The sequence below is a fragment of the Macrotis lagotis genome, chromosome 4 (genome assembly GCF_037893015.1).
Source record: "Macrotis lagotis isolate mMagLag1 chromosome 4, bilby.v1.9.chrom.fasta, whole genome shotgun sequence".
NCBI lineage: Eukaryota > Metazoa > Chordata > Mammalia > Peramelemorphia > Peramelidae > Macrotis > Macrotis lagotis.
Window position 1 is genome coordinate 256038508 of NC_133661.1, and position 18447 is coordinate 256056954.

Here is an 18447-nt window from a genome sequence, read left to right on the forward strand (position 1 = left end):
TCTTCCTTCAAGTCAGTTGTGTTCCTTGTGCCTTGTTCCTCCCTCATTCTAGCAACTCATCCAAAGATTTTAATCCTACTTTTGAAATCTACAGTTTTCTCTCAGCCTAGGGTCTTCTCTATCTAATCCAGTTTCTTCCCATAAATGTAACTGTAATTTTGATTACATGGGAAGAAAAAGGGGATGTCTAAGGCTCATTCAACTGCATCATTTTAAATACTTTATGATCTTCACTTCAAACACACATACCTAAGCTATTTAGATAATGAAAAAATAGCTCTTGTATTTTTGCCACAAACTTTTAAAATAGCAAAGAACTCTGGAGATTATTAGGATTTGCTAGTTAGTGTGCTATTGAGGCTTGAAAAGGGAGGCTTGTCTCCCTTTTTTTCTGATTTTATATACAAGTAGTAGAAGCAATCTAAGAAACAAGAAACCAGGTCCTCAGACAACAAAATAGAAAGTAAAGAAACTGCCTTGAACATTTATTTTCAGAAAAATGAGTTTTCCAAATTCCTCTGCCATTATTGTATTGTGGTCACTCCCCCACAAGATTCAGATCTATTCTTGCATCAAAATTCTGCTGACACTTTTCCATGCTCAATTCTCTAATCAAATTAGCCATGCCGCCAAGCCTTCTGAGATTAAAGTTCTTAACCAAGAGGAAAGGTGCTAACAAGAGATCTGTAATGCTTTCAATAACTGTTTACCTTCTTACTGGATGGTCTGATGGTAAATTTGACTCAGATTACTTACCCCCTTGCTGTTATTAAGAAGGAGAGGGAAGGTAGAAAAGAAGAAAAGTACTGCTGATCTGAGGAAGGGTAAGAATGGCAAAATACATCCTTGCTTCTTTCCACTTTAAGTTGTTGCCAAAACCCATCACCATCTTCCTGCCAACTGTCTGACAAGAATTATTGAGACATTTTCATTTTTACCTATGCAGTTTTTTGACTGTTAAAATAAAGGGAAGCAGCTTCCAAAGGCCTTAGGGCTGAAGATGTACCAAATCTTAACATAAACTTCCATTCTGGAGATTGGAGGAGGGGAATGGCGGTCCTTCTGACAACCATGGTGTTTTCATGACAATGCTGGGGAAAAGTGTCCAACAGAACAGCCAGCTAGGGCAGTATACTCAGACTATTGCTGAGAAATTTTTTCAGAAGAAAGCTAAGATGCTATACAATCTTGAATGGGAAGCAATGAAAATAAGAATTTCTCCATATTCCATACTCTCCATACTCTCCATACTCTCCATACTCTACACATTCTTCTTTCTGGTGGGATTGCTAGGTCAAGTTAAGAATTATAGCTCAAGTGACAGGAATAGGGAAGGGAAGAATTGAAAATGGATGTTGGCTAGAAAGGCTTACAAGTTATATAAAATCTACAGGTACAAAGTGAAGCTAAGGTCACCTTTGAAAAAGCAGCACATTAAGACCATGAAGTAAGGCAAGAGCACTGATAGTCCTAAGATAGGGGTTTGTAGGGGGATTTCTTGCATTCTTTCTGAGTCTCTTGGAAAGAGAAAGGTACCATTCAATATTGACTCACTCCTTTATTCCAGGGGAATAGAATCCTTCTACAATGACTCTTGATTACAAATATATTTTCTGTGGCTCCTCTGTTAAACGGGGCTCCTCAAACCTTATCATTCTTGAAGAGATGCCTGGACCCACCTGGACTATTCCAAAAATGAAACCATACCCACTGTCCTGGAGTTTGTACATTCTGTTATCACTTTAATTTCTCCCCAGACTTCCAAAACAGTGGCCTCCCATAGTCCCCCTGCCTTTTACAAAAGCCATCCTTCTTTCCATTCAGCATGTAGTTTCATTTTCTTGATGCCAGTGGGTCAGCAGTATACTCTACATTGTCTCACTGCTTATCAGCAAAAATCCTATTTCTAAGCTGACCAGACTTAGAAGAAGAAATCACTTTACCTGTGTTAGAAGGAGGAGTACAGAAACTATAAATGCCTGAAAGTGTCTTCATATGCCTGCTCCTCAGGCAAAGACAATTAAAAGTTATGATGCCCATATCTTCCTCTCCATCTAGAAAACTCACCCTCCGGAAAATAAGCCAATCCTAAAAGAAGCTAGGCCTTCCATTAGACTTTGCTAAGAGATCCAATAAATATGAAATTTTCATGCTTTGGTCACATCTGGATCTTGGAAAATGATGGGAGGATGGTGAGAAAGGAGGACAAAGCTTTATCACTAAGGGGACACTTTTATTACCAAAATAACCAATAAGTATTGATACCATCTGGTAGGTAGAAACATAGCTGGGGCTTCCAGATTCCTAGCTACCTCCTTTGCCTGGCATTCAGCAGGTAGCATCTCTATTCTTTGCCTTGTTTCACCATCTATGAAACATAGGCAAGCAGGCACACTTACCTCAATCCAAGGAAAAGGGAACATGTGGTTAGCCTGCTGAGCACTCATTTGAGGGGGTGGAATGCAGCAAAAAAAAAAAAAAACCCATCAAAGCATCCTCATAACAAACCCTGAGAGCTGGGCTACTCCTTCCCTCACCCACCCAAACCCCCAGCCCAGCCCAGACCTACTTCCAAAGAACTCATGAGCAGCATTCAATCCAGGCTAGTGGGTGAGGGTGGGGAGGGAGGGAGGACAGACATGCAGAGCATCCCTTTCTTTTCCTTCTCTTCCCCACCCACCAAGGAGTTTGCAAAAGAGATTGAGGAGTGGGGGAAGGGAAGGAAGAATGCAACATCAGAAACACAAAGGAAAGAAAACTAAAGGAGGAGGGGGATTAATCATAAATTGGGGCTGCTGCAGCTGCACAGAAGGTGGAAAAGGAGGACTGGAAATAAGCTAAGGCTAAAAAGGCAGAGATGATACCGAAACAGGGTGAGAGCGAGAATACAGGACAAGTAAAGAATAAAAAAAGTCCATTGGTCTAAAAGAGGAAGGAGAAGGGAGGAAAAAGGGGAGAAGAATAAAGCTATTTCATTTGCTTTTTTTTGTTTTTTAAGATTTTCATTTTTAAAAATTTCTTTCTTTCTTTTTATGAATCTCACACCTGATATTCCACGTTCCATCCATTTCGGTTCACCAAGGGCAATGAAGAAATTCTCTTGCCTTTCGTATTCCTCCTCATCTACTATTTTAACCCTTACGGTTTTCCTGTAGGGACAACAAGAGAGACAGTATATATAGTGGGTTGGTTGGCTGGTCTCCTCGAGTGCATTCTGCAATATAGTACCCATTGCTTTCATCACATGCAGCCCCATCCCGCCACGGCCATTGGCAGGATTATGGTGGTTTTTGTTGCTGTTGTTGGTTTTGGCTTTTTTTGTAGGTTTGGGGTTTTTTTAGTTGTCATTCTAAAAATAATCATCATAATAATTGGTCTCTGTTTTTCTTAGCATCTCAGTTGTAATTCTTACAGGTGAGTGGGGAAGGGAGTTGGAGGAGGCAGGAATGACAGGTAGGAGGGCAGAGGGAGGAAAGGGGTAGGAGAAGAACAGGAGAAGATTTAGTCCCTGCTGATGGTTAGTGGGAGGTATTTTCTGCCACACACATTCCATCTGGCATCACATGGTATTGATGGCACCCTGTCAGTTGACTGTCAGCCAAGATTGGGCAATATAGCCAAGGCAATAATTTACCTCCCATGAGCCTAATTCCCATCTTTCATAAAGATCTAAACATAAGGGAGATGGAGAAAGAGAGAGGGAAAGAGAGAAGCAAGTCTTCCTATACTGTCTCAGACTCTAAGATGACTGTATGCCATATCTTTTTTTCCTATTTCAGAACTCTGTGATAGAAAAGATATGTCCTTCAACATTTTGCCCTTTGACAATTGCAATGGGCATACCATTTAAAAGTTGCCTGTATAGCAGAATTATGTAAATTGAATCCTAAATACCTATTAAGTATATGATTATATATATAATATCTATTAAATAATTATATGAATATAAGTGGTGCTGTGTCCCAAAACTAACTCTACTATATTAGTCACCATGGAAAAAAAAAATAACCCCAGTGCCTACACAATACCTAACATATAACAAATGACTAATAACTGCTTGTTGACCTGATTTATCTTGATACAGGGGAGGATAGTTTTCTGTCTCTGGTGAGCTCTACAAAGTATAGTTTCTTTAAAAAAAAAAAGAAAGAAAAAAGAAAAGAAAAGCCAGAGGTAGGAATTTTCAGTGACAATAACTGCTGTAAACCTACTGGCACATAGCTAGGTGGCTTCCATTGCAGCATTGTTCCTTTAAAATACATGCACATAATACACACACACACACACATACACACACACACACAAACATATATACACACACAGAGTGACAGACACATGCACATATAGATACACATATATACACAAGCAGCCACATATCCTCATAGTTATTTTTAGCTGCTCACATTGAGGTTGAAATGGCCCAAGTGTTTGAGAGGACTTGAGCATTTCATAAATCTGAATCTTTAGGTAATATCTGCCGAACTGGTTTCCCACCTCTTTTCAGAAAAATTGTATAGGTTTGCTTTTTTGTTGCTGTTGTAAGGAGCACTTGACCCCGATGAATGTCAACAATCTAGACATCATCACCTAGATAGATGATTCTGTATATCTGTGCTCAACTATCTACGATGCTTGCTTGTTTATGAGTTTTTATTGCACGTATTCCTATGTATTTTCCCTATCTTGTCACCTTTTAGATCAAGGGTTTTTAACCTGGTGTCTATGACCTTGCTTATTTTTTTTAAATCTAATTTCTTTTTAAATCTAATTTTCTCTATTTTCTTCATTTAAAAACATTATTTCATGGGTGTCACTTGCTTCCAATGAACTCATGAGTAGCATTTATTGAGTTCAAGCTAGTGAGTAAGGGAGTGGAGGGGGGGAGTAAGGAAGGAGAGGGAGGAGGGAGGATAGTCCTGCATAGCATCCCTTTCTTTTCCTTTTCTTCCCCAACTATCAAGTATATTGTTTGAAAAAAAGGTTGAGGAATGGAAGAGGCATCATCAGATTGCCAAATGAGTCAACATCACACATACATACACATACACACAAAAAAGTAAGAAACATTCCTTTTAGATTGTGATATTGATCAGAATATTTCCTTTCCTCCTGTCTTCTCTGTCTCCTTTTCTCTCTCTTTTTACCCATTCCCTTGGTCCCACCCTAATTTCACAAAGAAAGCAAGCACCACTGAAAAGATTCCTTATGGGTTCCATGTGACAGGCTGACCTGTGTATGGCAGTGTTAAGGACTGAGCAGAGAAAGAAACAGATAGAATAGGAAGAGAGAATAGGGGAAAGTGGATAATAAGAGTGAGAAGAAAAGAGGAGGAAAAAAAAGAGGTGAAAGAAGAAAGAAGGTTAATGTTAGTGTGGAGGACAGGGTACTACACCTTTCTGTAAACTCATATCCACCATGCGGGGCCCCATCAGTTCAATGAAGTAATTCTTGTTTTTCTCATACTCCTCATCATCAATTACCTTGATGTGAACTGTTTTGCTGTGGATGGAAAAAAAGTATCATAAACAGGCAGTAGTGGGGCAGGCTAACCAGGGAAGGAGAGGTCAAGAGTGTTTTTTTAAAAGAAAGGAAAGAAAGAAAAATAAATGAGACCAGAAGGTCAAAGTTAACTCAACCACTGTATAATTCAAGTGGCAAAGAGGATATGCTGAGGGTTTTCCTACACCTGAATTTGAAAAGAAACCAGTTACAGTTTTTATAAATCTCAAAGGGATCTGCAAGGAATACACAGTCTTTAAGTCCAGAGAAACTATAAACAGCTCTTTAATTCCATGTAGATAACTAAAATAAAAACATGGTTGGTTAAAGCTCTATCTGAAATCTCTTTCTTAGGAAAGAAGGTAGGATGGGAGTAGAAGATCAAGAGTTTATAGGTCAGACTTGTTTTGGGACCATTTAATTTCTTCATTTGTCTTTTTAAAAAACCTAGAAAATTATTTAAAATACTAATAAAATATAAATTCCTTTCAGGCAAGAACTACTTGGGGGGGGGCGGGGGGGAGAGGTCTCTGTACCTCTCTCTACTGCTTACCATAATCCCTTGTACACAGTAGGTGTTTTATAAATATTTATTTGAATTGTGAACTATCTGAAAGAGATCCAGGACTCTCCTATAGCGGTAACAACGTTAGTTTGGTTGGGTGGGTTAATGTCCTCTCTTTGCAGAGGTTTGAGACAATAGCCATGAAGCACAAATTTAAGAGCTCTATTATGCCTCTTAGTGAAATGTGTTCTCCCAATCCTGATGTAATTCTATTCACCCATCATGGTACCAATGTCCTTTCTATTCTATTTCTCTGACATTTTTAACATCATTATATTTAATGACTGATGTGATTCAACAGTTATGTTCAACCAAGATGTTCCAAGTCAGTATAAGACCCTTAGTTGTCTATTTCCTGAACACTCATTGCTTATGATGTTTACCTTAAGTCAAATTCCCAAAAGGAAAAGTCAATGTTCACTTTTCAAAAAAACCAAACTCTAATCAACAAAGATTTACACATATTGACTAGTCAGTTTTTGAGCAACTTCAACCTGGGAAGAAGTCACAAAAGGAGGCTTATGAACCCTTAAAGACCATCATTTTGAGGATATGTGACCTTTGACCTTCCTTCCCACAGAGAAGAAAGTTGGTCTCTCAACCACTAATTGGGATTTGGTCATCCTAGAGAAAATTTCCCTATTTTTTAAGTCATGAAAGGTAAAGGATAGTAAATTTGTAAAGCTGAAGAGAATCAACCACTTCAGTAATAGGTATGTGATTCTGGTAGTAAATATTCTCTCCATAGATGCAGATTGCAGCCTCTTTACAGATATGTTGATAGATGAGCTTTAAACTCACTGTAATTGAAATGTTCACCAACTTATGGCCACTTACTTACCTCACCTAGTTCCAAGGCAGATAGCTAGTACATCCCTGACCTTTACTCAAAGTCTTTCAAGTTTGATAAGACCAATCAACCCTTGTTCTCCATTGACATAGTCTTCAAGGACTCAACTTTAGCTTCAAGGCTTAATGAGCCTTAAGCAAGACTTTAGAAAGAAGAAACTGAAATAGTTTCAAGACAGTCTTTTTTTTTTTAGATTTTTGCAAGGCAAATAGGGTTAAGTGGCTTGCCCAAGGCCACACAGCTAGGTAATTATTAAGTGTCTAAGAACAGATTGGAACCCAGGTACTCCTGACTCCAGGGCTGGTGCTTTATCCACTGCGTCACCTAGCGGCCCCTCAAGACAGTCTTAAGAGAAGTCCATAGGGACATCTAGGTGGCACAGTGGATAGAGAACCAGCAGAGAGAGAGAGAGAGAGAGAGAGAGAGAGAGAGAGAGAGAGAGAGAGAGATCCATAGAAGGAAAAAAAAAACCCAAGTCATTGAGAATTAGGAAAAGGCATTAATTGCTGAAGATGACAGGCAGTCATGATATTCTCCTAAAAATATCCCCCTACTGTTTTTTATAAGTCAAAATACTAGATTAAATAAAATCTGTGCCTAAAATGGTATGACCTTTATTGTACATTCTTCTGTTATGAGAAAAATTAGGAAATCTAGCTTCCATTGCTTTAGAAAACAGAGATGAGAGACTGGAGATTAAATTGCATTCAAAGATTTAAGTTAGACTTCAGATCTAACTTTCAGGGGAAAGGGGATAAGCATTTATGTAGTATCCACTATGTACCAGGCTAAATGCTTTTGTTTTACAATTATTTCATTTGATTCTCATAAAACTGCAAAGTAAATGCTCTTATCCCTATTTTATAGTTGAAGAAACTGAAGCAAATAGAGTTTAAGCAACTTGACCAGGGTCATACGGTTAGGAAATGTCTGAGACCAATTCGAACCCAATCTTCTTGACCACAGACCCAGTGCCACTCTGCTATCAGCTGCCTCAAACTACCTGGTAAGGTTGTAAAATACCCCTTCCCCACCTATAGATGGAGTAGATAGTCATGTTGCTCTATTAGTTGAGATACTATCTTTCTCAGAAGCTTGCTAAGTCACTGCCCCACTGAATTCTTTAACTAGCCCCCATTTCTGCTCAGAATCCCAAGTAAAGTCCTATAGTACAAGTGGAATTCAATAAGAAACATGTTCTAGCTTCTATGACTTTCCATGAGTTTTTAACCTACAATTAATTATAAATATCTTTGTATATAGCATACACTGTATCTATAATTTAGGCAAAAATAAATCTCAACCTGGACAGGAAATCTATCGACACAAATTAAACGTGATGGTTTCTTTGGTCTTAGACACCATCAGCTGAGGGACAAGTCAGTATTCCCTGCCAAATACTATATTTCTCAGAGAAGCAGTTACTATGTGGTCTTCTAAATCACATACACACATGAATATCATTGAATTCTTCATGTCATTTCTAACCTATAAACCCTCCTTTAATCTCAAAGTTGAACTGAAATAAGGAAGTTTGAAATTTGATCCTATTTTTAGGACCTTGATACCCAATTCAGCCACCATTGCCTCTTTCTCTTCCCATCTCTGGCTATTTACGCAATGTGCCTGGAGCCAAAGTATTCTAAGCAGTTGGTCCTAAATTTATTTCTGGCACCTTAAGAGCCAAGAGTGCTTTCAGAGGTTTCCAGTGCCTGCTCACACCTCCACTACAATCCTTTCTGTTGAAACTAGTGCCAGACTATGCAAGGTTTTGATCCCAAGATTTGGCTGTGGTCATGGGAAAAAGAGAAGCACCTATGACATAATGACATGAGTAGCCAAGATGGGATTAATTCAGTGCTTACCCATGTTTGCTAGATCATAACTCAGCAGATTCCCTTGTGCTGGGGACATACTACCTTTCAGATCAGACCATGTCTGTAAAAAGTACTCTCATCACTGGGAGGTCACAGCCTTCAGTGAGGAAAACATACTCCTGCTGAGGTTCTGAAATTTATTCTCAAAAGTGCATGAGTTAATTTCTACAGATAATTGTGAATGCTCACAGAACCACTTTATTCTGCAATTGTTCCAAAGAGCAAAAAAAGAACAGGGAAGTGGTTTTCAGCACATCATAAAAAAAAGAAAAATTAAGAAAACAATCTTAGAATTGGAAAGGATTTCCATTCTAATTTGTACCAGAAGACTTTTCTCTATGACAATGGGTATGACTCTTTCCTGAAAGATCTCCCTGTTTTTCGATATCAGTAATTGCTAAAATGTTTTTTCTTAAATCAAGTCAAAATCTCCTTTACAATTTCCACCAATAAGGGAAATGTTAGAAATACCTAAGTCTCATCTCTGGAATCAAGCAGAAAAAAATGATAGCTATCATGTCCCCTCCAATTCTTTTCTTCAAGCTGAAATCCCCTATTTCCCTCAAGTGGCATAGTTTTCAGTCCCTTCACTATCCCAGTCATAACCCAATTTGTCAAAAACTTTCCCAAAAATTGAGCCCAGAATTAAGCAGATGGGATTTAAACCAGAACCAAAGGACAATATAATAATATTCTCATATCTAGTTGAGGAATTCAGTTTCTTAGTTGGAATGTGATAAATTGTTGGAGTTGTAAACCATAATAATGGCAAAATCAAGACTCAGAACTGTTTTATTATTTAAGGTTAAAAAATTAATACATGTAAAGTGCTTTATAAACCTTAAAGTCTTATAGAAATGTCAGCTATTGTTACTAGTAGCAAGTCTTTATATTTTTGAGGTATTGAAATTGAGGTACAGTGGAGAGGGACAAGGTGGGAGCAGGCTGCAACACTGCAAATGGGGAATTATGAAAGAGAATCCAGGTAAAGAAAGCTATCAAAGGAATACATGAGCAATAATGAGGATGAACTGGTCCTGTTGTAAAATGGAAGGCTAGTAAGTAGATCATTAACTAGGACATCAGTTGCTAGAAGGCCTATTGTACTCCACTGGTATCCTTATCATTAAGAATGCTAAAAACCTGGGTGGATACTCTGTGACAAGAGTATAGAAGGGCATGGACAAGAGCCACACAAAATGCACAGCAACCACCTCCTGACAGAACTGTGATGGGCACAAGATACAGAATGAGCTACTAATTTCTGGACACGACTGATATGGAAATTTGTTTCGCTTTTCTGTTCAATGAAGAAGAGTAAATAGAGATAAGAAGGAGAAAGAAGGAAGAGTAGAATCCCTCCAAAAATGAGAAGAACAAAACGACTGCCAGAAGGAATCACAGACAAGCAGGACAGCTTTGAAAGTTACATGTTGAATTTGTTTTGTCTTTGAAAAGAAATTCTAATTCTACATTGTAAAGAATGACAGTTTCTCCCTCTTCCTATTCTACAGTATATATTGAAATTATATAGTGTTAAGTTCTAATTTTTATTTAATTTTTATTTTTTTAAGGTTTTTTTTTGAAAGGCAATGGGGTTAAGTGGTTTACCCAAGGCCACACAGCTAGATAATTATTAAGTGTCTGAGACGGATTTGAACTCAGGTACTCCTGACTCCAGGGCTGGTGCTCTATCCACTGTGCACCTAGCCACCCCACATTTTAAATTCTTAAAACAAGTTCTACTTTATCTTGGTATTACCACTGATCATGTAAAAACAACTTTCTCAAAACACATTGTTTTCAAATTACAACCTCAGGCTGATATTATTTCTTACTGTCTAAAAGCTAAGGTATCCAAAAATAGCATAAGCTATGTCATGAAATAGTGAGTTTTTCCATCACTGGAGGCAATCCCTTGTCAGAGATGATGTAGATGAAAAGTATGTTTCCCATGGAAATTGGACAAGATAAACTCTGAGATACTTTCCAACTCAGAATTTTTAATGTTAGGAATCTCTAGATATTGAATCTTGATAACCAAACCTCCACATCAAAAAAGGAACATACTAACCCCTATGACTCCTGTTTTTCAAACCTCCAAGGCCAAGCCTTAGGTCAAGCTTAATGACTTCTTCCCCTCTTCTAATTTCTACTGTATAACTTTTTTGTTTTGTTTTTTGTTTTAGGTTTTTGCAAGGCAAATGGGGTTAAGTGGCTTGCCCAAGGCCACACAGCTAGGTAATTGTTAAGTGTCTGAGACCGGATTTGAACCCAGGTACTCCTGACTCCAGGACCGGTGCTTTATCCACTGTGCCACCTAGCCACCCCATGTATAACTTTTTTATATTGACAAGAAGGGTTCACTAGTCCTAAAATTTTCATTCTTTTCAGGTCAGAGTTCATAAATCTTCTTTATTCTGCATTCAGTGATAAAGTATGGATAATGAATCCTTGAGCTTCCCCCCTGGTGCTTTCTGAAACCTCAAACCCTAATCTACTATTTCTTCTTCTAGACTTCACATTCTTGATGTTTAAGACCAACAACCCTCAAAAAACAAGGAAAGGGAGCTTTATTATACTCATGTCATATGTTGGTAAAGCAATCTGAATGGTTTCAGGTTCTTACACTGGGTCTACTTAGCTATGATTTGGGAATCTCTGAAACAGGCACCAATAGTTTTTTTCTCTTGAGAATAGAGACATAAGGACCCCTGGAATTCTCCCAGAGGTATTACTGACTTTATATTAATGTGAAACAGCTACTTTGTATTTACAATTTCATCACAATTAACTTTGTAGTATGTGAGACAGCTACTAAAAATGTTAATGCAAACTTAAATTGAATTAATAATAATAATTCTACATTTATATAGCACCAAGTATGGACCAGTACCATACATGATTTGCTATTATCTTGATCCTCCCAACAAGCCTAAGCAGTGGGGACTATTATTATTATCTCTGTCTTACAAATAAGGAAACGGATGTTAATTGACTTTCCTGGGATCACACAGCAAATAAATACCTGAGGTCAAATTTGAACTCAAAACTTCTTGAGGGACAGCTAGGTGGCATAGTGGATAAAGCACCGGCCCTGGAGTCAGGAGTACTTGGGTTCAAATCCGGTCTCAGACACTTAACAATTACCTAGCTGTGTGGCCTTGGGCAAGCCACTTAACCCCGTTTGCCTTGCAAAAAAAAAAAACAAAAAAAACAACTTCTTGACTCCAGGCCTAGTACTCAACAATGCATCTTAGCTTCCTAGACATAATAGCTATTAGGGATTTCCCATACCCCACTGTGCTCTGGATCTAGAGTATGAGTTCAATTCCATAAATATATTTTTTAAAACTTTAAAGAATTTAAAGCTTAAAATTTAACTAAATTAAAAATAAAATTTAAATTATAAAATAAATTAAATTTTCCATTTAAAAATTTCCCTTTGATTATTATAAACATGACAAAAATCCTTATTTCCTTATATAAAGAAGGAAAATAGCACTGCATATAGAACTATGACTCCACTATTTTGAGGTTTTTTTAATGTTTCAAATTTAACTGGGAAATTTAAATACTGTCTTGCTTATCTATGTACCATTCTAAATTTCTCTCATTTATAAATGATTAATGTTATTCTTTATTTTCTTCTTTTTGTAATATCATTATCACTCCCTCTATTACCTCTCTACCCCTGCTCCCTCAAAGTGTTTATATCCTTAACTAATCACTTGGGGAAATGTTCTTGTTCTTATGCATTTGTTCAATTTCTTTTTCTGATATTAGGTTATTTAAATAATATATGTTTATTATTATTCTGTGGGTAGTTTTTTAAATAAAAATCTATCTATTTCATTTTAGTTATAAACTGTCTTGGCATATAATTAAAAAAAAGTTTCTAATAACTTCCTTCATGTCTTCATTTGCTATATAGTCTCTAATTTTCATTTCTAATACTGGAAGTTTACTTTTTCTTCCTTTTATTTTTAACCAGATTAAGTAAATTTGTCTACTTTATTCATTTACTATCCCCAGAAAAGTTTCTAAATTCAATTTTTATCATTTTTAATTTTTCTCTGTTTTTTATTTTCAGAATATCTATTATTGTTTGGTTAGAAGCTTTTTTTGATGCTTTTCTAGTTTTTCTTTTTTGTGTTGCATGTTCAATTTATTAATTTCTTTCTTTCTTATTGCTGAAAGTGTTTAGAGATAAAAACATTCCCCGAAGGACTGCTTTGGCAGTATCCCAAAAATTTTGGTATGTGACTTCATTGTTGTCATTTTGTTTGCTGAAATTATCTATTGTTTCCATGGCTTGTTCTTTGACCCACCAGTTTTTAGGATTAAATTATTTCGTTTCCATTTAAGTTTGACTTTGCTTCCAAGTTCCTTTTTTTTTTTTGACGGAATGAGCAATCTTTATTTAGGGTGCCCACCGCCCCTTCTCTTGGGGCTGGGGGCCGCTCCCCTAGTCAGGCTCAGCCTCTAGAACAATTACGGTCCCAGGCACGCGGCGCAGGGTGGTCGGGGAGTCGCCCAGGTGTTTGAGCAGTTTCACCTCTTCGCCCAGGTGGTAGCTCTCCAGGAAGTCGCAGAGCCGCGGATCCCCTTGGCCGGAGCCCAGGGCGGCTTCCGTGGCATCCAGGCTGCGGCCCCACTCATCGCCGGGAGACTTCTGCACAACCTGCAGAGAGGACAGGGGAACTAGGAGACCCCGATCTGTTCCGTCCAAAGGCTGACAATAGTTTGTATTATGCGGTGGTCAGTAAATGATGTGTATTTTTTTTATTTCTCTGAATTTGTTTTTGATTTTTTTGTGACTGTCAAATGGTCGTTTTTTTTAGTAGAGATGGGCACCTCATTTCAAGAAGGAAATGGGTATATTGGAGGATATCCAAAAGGCAACCAGCATGGTGAGGAGCCTGAAAATCATAGCCTACTAGGGATGGAGCTTCTGAAAGAAGAATACGAAGACTGGGTTTGATTGTTATATTCAACTATTTTAAGCTGTTATGCAGAAAAAGGAGTGAATTTTTCTGGTTTTTTGAAGGTGGAATCAATAGATGGAAATTATAAGCTGTCAGATTTTAGCTTAATAAAGACTTTTCTAAGCTCTAGAGTTCTCTACCAAAAGTGGTAAGCTCCTAATATGCTAGCAGATTGTGGATGACCATCCATAATATCCAAATGGAAAGCATTCCTTCCTAAGATGGAAAGTAGAATAGATCGCTTCTAAGATTCTTCAGTTCAGTTTGGGAATTTTACTCTTAGCAAGAGTCATAAATTAACTTTCTCTTATGAAACACTAATGATTATGTAAATGAATAAATACTTCAGAGGATCATGGCTGTAGAGCCGGAAAGAACCTTAAAGATCATCCAATCCAACCCCTGTTCAAGATTACTCAGTTCATAAGTAGCAGCTGAAGCAGCAGTTGATCACATCTCCTCTGACTGAAGCTCCATCTAATTTTCCTATGTATCTTTTTCTCTAAAACATTAAAAAATGAAAATATAATGAAAATAAAGAAACATGCTATCCACCTCCAGAGAAATAATTGATAATGTCTGAATACAGACTGAAGCAATACTATTTTTCATTGTCCTTTTTTTAGTCTTATATAAAATGACTAATATGGAAATGTCTTACATGATTGCACATATAATAACATATCTGATTTTTACCATCTCAGGGTAGGAAGAGTGGAGGGAGGGAGAAGGATAGAATTTGGAGATCAAATTTTTTTTAGATGTTAAAAATTATTTTAACATATAATTAATAGAAAATAAAATATATGTTTGCTTGATTGAGCAGAAGTAATATACTGTTGAAGATACAACATTCTTTAGGTGGGATTGCTGTTTAATATAATCTGATCAAGAACCTATTGTTTCCATTGACAATTCAGTCAAAACTGTAGAATATGTTTAAAGGAAGCACACCTACAGAGATTTCATGTTTAGGTAACACTCTATTCATCCCCTTTCACACCAGAATATCCACAATTACTCACAGGCACTACTGTTCACTACTGCACATATTTAATGACTGGTAGTCCCAAGGGACTCAAGGACATAGCATCTTTAGGACCACATATTTAGAGATGGAATTTTCAGAAGCAGTCCATGAAGTCCAATCCCTGTATTTTACAAATGAGGAAACTGAGATGCAGAAAGTGTCTTGCCCAGGGTCACACAGCTAGTACAGGTCTGAGGTAGGATGTGAATGAAGTTCTTTATAAGTCCAATTCCAACATCCAATCCACTGAACCACCTAGTTATCATACCAGATCTTGCTTGAGTAGCTTTTTATCTCTATGACTTAAATCACAAGAGGAAAATTTGGAGAAGAATTTCTGATAAAAGTCTGTATTGTTCTGCTCTGGGATACAAAAGCTAGGTAACAAAGTCATGGACCATGAGAAGTATCAGAATAACTATTCTCAGAATTTGTATCTGCAGGAGTGGTCATTCTCTTGAGAGCAGTAATGATTAAGTGATGCAAGTCATGCCCCTGTTTGAAAATATTGAATGGATTGATTATGCAAAGATCATACAAGGATAGAGGGACTAGACTTGTAATCTCATTTGGTGCAGAAAGCCTCTCTCCTAACACAGGTGAGCACCTCCTCAACAACTTAGTTTTAGAGCTCCAAAATTCCTCAGGTGTTTCTAAATTCTGCATCCAACATTACCTCTTACTACTAAGTATATAAGTCAACTAGGTGGCACCATAGTGAATAGGGTTTCAGCCCTCGAGTAAGGAGGATCTGACTTCAAATGTCCCCAGACACTTAATATCTATTTTGATTCTTGATACATCATCCTATTTACCTCTGTTTCTTCAGCTGTGAAATGAGTTGGAAGAGGAAATGGCAAACCATTTCAGTATCTTTGCCACAAACATATATACACATGCCCACCAAAAAAACCAACTGGGGTCACCAAGAGCCAGTCACAACTAAACCACTAAACAACAATGTCTTTTATAAATTCTCCACTCTAGTCAGTCTAGTGACTAGTCTCCTCACTGTACTTCAAAGAAGTCATAGTCATTACTTGTTCTTTGCCTTTGGCCTTGATATTCCAAGTTTCTTCCATTTGCCCAAAACATATCCATCCTTTAGGGTCAAGTTCAGGAACTATTTCCAGCTTAATCCACAATAATGTCTCCTTTTTTTCTGAATTTTTAAGATAGTGATGTCTTTACTATTCATTTTTGCACATGGTATCTGTCCAATATATGTTTGTTGGATTGAATCAATCATATTCTGTACTGCCTTGCAGTATCACTTGATGTTCTAATAATTTGACCTCCCAAATTGATTCTAAATTCCTTAAGGCAAGGAGTTAATTCGTAAAGACACATTCTTCCCTTTAGCTTAATATTAATAATGGCTAACATTTATATAGTGCTTACTACTTGCCAGGGACTATGTGTAATGACTCTCCTGTGTAGAAGACATTCCATTTATTGCCCCCTTCCAGCTTGTAGGGACACTTGTACCACAAAGACTACTCTAGTCTCTAGGAAAGTTTCTGCAGACAAAAATCACTCTTGGGATTTATCCATCAAACACAATGAAACACAAAGCTATTCCTGGTTTTTGTTCTCCATCATTGTCATAATGTATTTTTTAATTGAGGGTCAGAGAAAAGGAAGGGGAGAGTTTTCCCATACTAACCAATGTGGCAAAAAAAAACCCTACTGAGAAAAATTGGGGACTATGGGAAATAAAGATCCTGGTTCTTGTGTTGCTGTGTGGTCAGAACTGCTCTCACTAAGGAAACCAGGGTTAAAATTAGTAGCTACACATTGAAACTAGTTTGAGAATGTTTCTAAGACAATCATGGAAGAACTTCACTGGGACTCTTGGCTACTTATTCTCAAAACAGTGATAGTTTGGGGTTTCCAGATCATCAGATGGAGAATGGATTCCCCAGTAGTTGGGGCATAATTTTCCTATTCTATATAATCTATTCATTTCCCAGTCTTTTCAGAGAAGGAGAATCCCAGCTTCCAATTCTATCTCTCTCAATTTGTACCTGAAACACTAGGCCAAGAAGAAAAAAAATTGGAGTCATTGGTCTGGGAAAAAATGATTCCCAAGTCCTAAAGTTGATAAATCTCCCTTATGAAAAGGCAGTGAGAATAATCTATAAAAATCATTTTATTTAACAATGTGTCTACTATCAGCCCAGCAGGGAACAACTGACTGGTTATCTGATTAATTGCTTTGACAATGTTAGATCTGTCTGTTTTACTTTTCTCTTTCTGCTAGGGGACACTTTTTTTTTTTTTAAAGTGATTTGAATCCCAGTAGAGAGGAGAAATCTGTATTGCTTTTCTGTTCAAATTGTCAGTTCTGAAGCTCTAACTCCATTGTGCCTGGAGTAAGGAGAGAAGAAGCCAGATCCTGATGACTTAAGTAACATACCATTGAGGGAAGGTCTTTGGGTTCTGCAGGTGATATTCCTACTATTTCAGACTCAGAAGTTTAAATAGGGAAAAGGATAATTTAGACTACCCCCCTCTCCACATTTTACAGTAAAGAAAACTGAGGATCAGGGCGGCTAGGTGGCACAGTGGATAAAGCACCGGCCCTGGAGTCAGGAGTACCTGGGTTCAAATTCGACCTCAGACACTTAATAATTACCTAGCTGTGTGGCCTTGGGCAAGCCACTTAACCCCATTTGCCTTGCAAAAACAAACAAACAAAAAAGAAAGAAAACTGAGGATCTAGGAAGTTATGTGACTTATCCAAGACTTCACAAATAGTAAATGACAGAATAAGGATTTAAACCTGAGTCCTTTTACAAACTGGGATCTCTTTCTATTGTACCAAACCAGTCTTCATGTCCAGATACATGGGAGGGAGTTGGCAAAATCCTGTAATATACTTTAAGTTCTATAATTCTTCAATTAGGGCCTTGGCTTTCCTCAGGTACACAGTGAATATTCAAATAGGAAGACTTTCCCCTTCACTTTTCCCAAGCTTCCAAAGTGATCACATTCTTCTTCATTCTGCAATCTTTACTAGAAGGCAGGCTAGATCTGGGAACCAGGGGAACTTGGATTCTAGTCCCAGTCAAGCCATAGATTGACTAAATAACCTCTGTTGTGTTATTTAACTTTAGTTTCTATTTTCTCTAGTCCAGACATAATTCTCACTACAATGTTATGAAGAGGTATTATATCTCAACTATATAAGTATATATGTAACATGTGTGTATATATTCAAAAATTATACATATATAAACATACGAACATACATATATATTTATGTGTAATTTCCCATAGAGAATATAAATTCAAAGCAAAAAAAAAATAAAACAATCTCTGTCTTTACAGCTTACCTTCAGTGATATGTTGGTAAATATTTAACAACCAGCTCTATGGGAAAATAAAGTAAGCAGAACACATTTAAATTTAATCTTCATTATTAATGGTTACTCCATCTTCTTAAGTCAAGACAATCAACAAAGTAATAAATCAAACCCTGATTTGTAGCACTTGCCAATTTCTAAAGTATGAGTGCTCATTGAAAATTTAACAATCAGAGCCATTAGACTGCAACTATCCCTCTACTTTGAAGTATTTAAGTTTCTCAAAGAAAGGGTTTTGAAAATAAAAGCTGTTAATCAAAAGCAAGTCTA

The 18447-nt window shown here is 37.2% G+C and overlaps 1 protein-coding gene across 5 annotated transcripts in view; it reads right to left on the reverse strand.

Annotated features, from left to right (window-relative positions):
- SLC8A3 (solute carrier family 8 member A3) overlaps nt 1–18447 on the reverse strand; it is a 219298-nt gene that overhangs the window by 20027 nt on the left and 180824 nt on the right. For 2 of the 5 annotated variants that reach the window (XM_074235838.1, XM_074235836.1), the window contains exon 3: nt 5393–5499. The exons of 1 other annotated variant lie outside the window; for it this stretch is intronic. In XM_074235838.1, the coding sequence (XP_074091939.1) occupies nt 5393–5499 (107 nt within the window). Of the gene's footprint in view, nt 1–3045; nt 3150–5392; nt 5500–18447 lie in introns of all 5 variants that reach the window. 2 more of the 5 variants (XM_074235839.1, XM_074235837.1) reach the window with 1 other exon arrangement.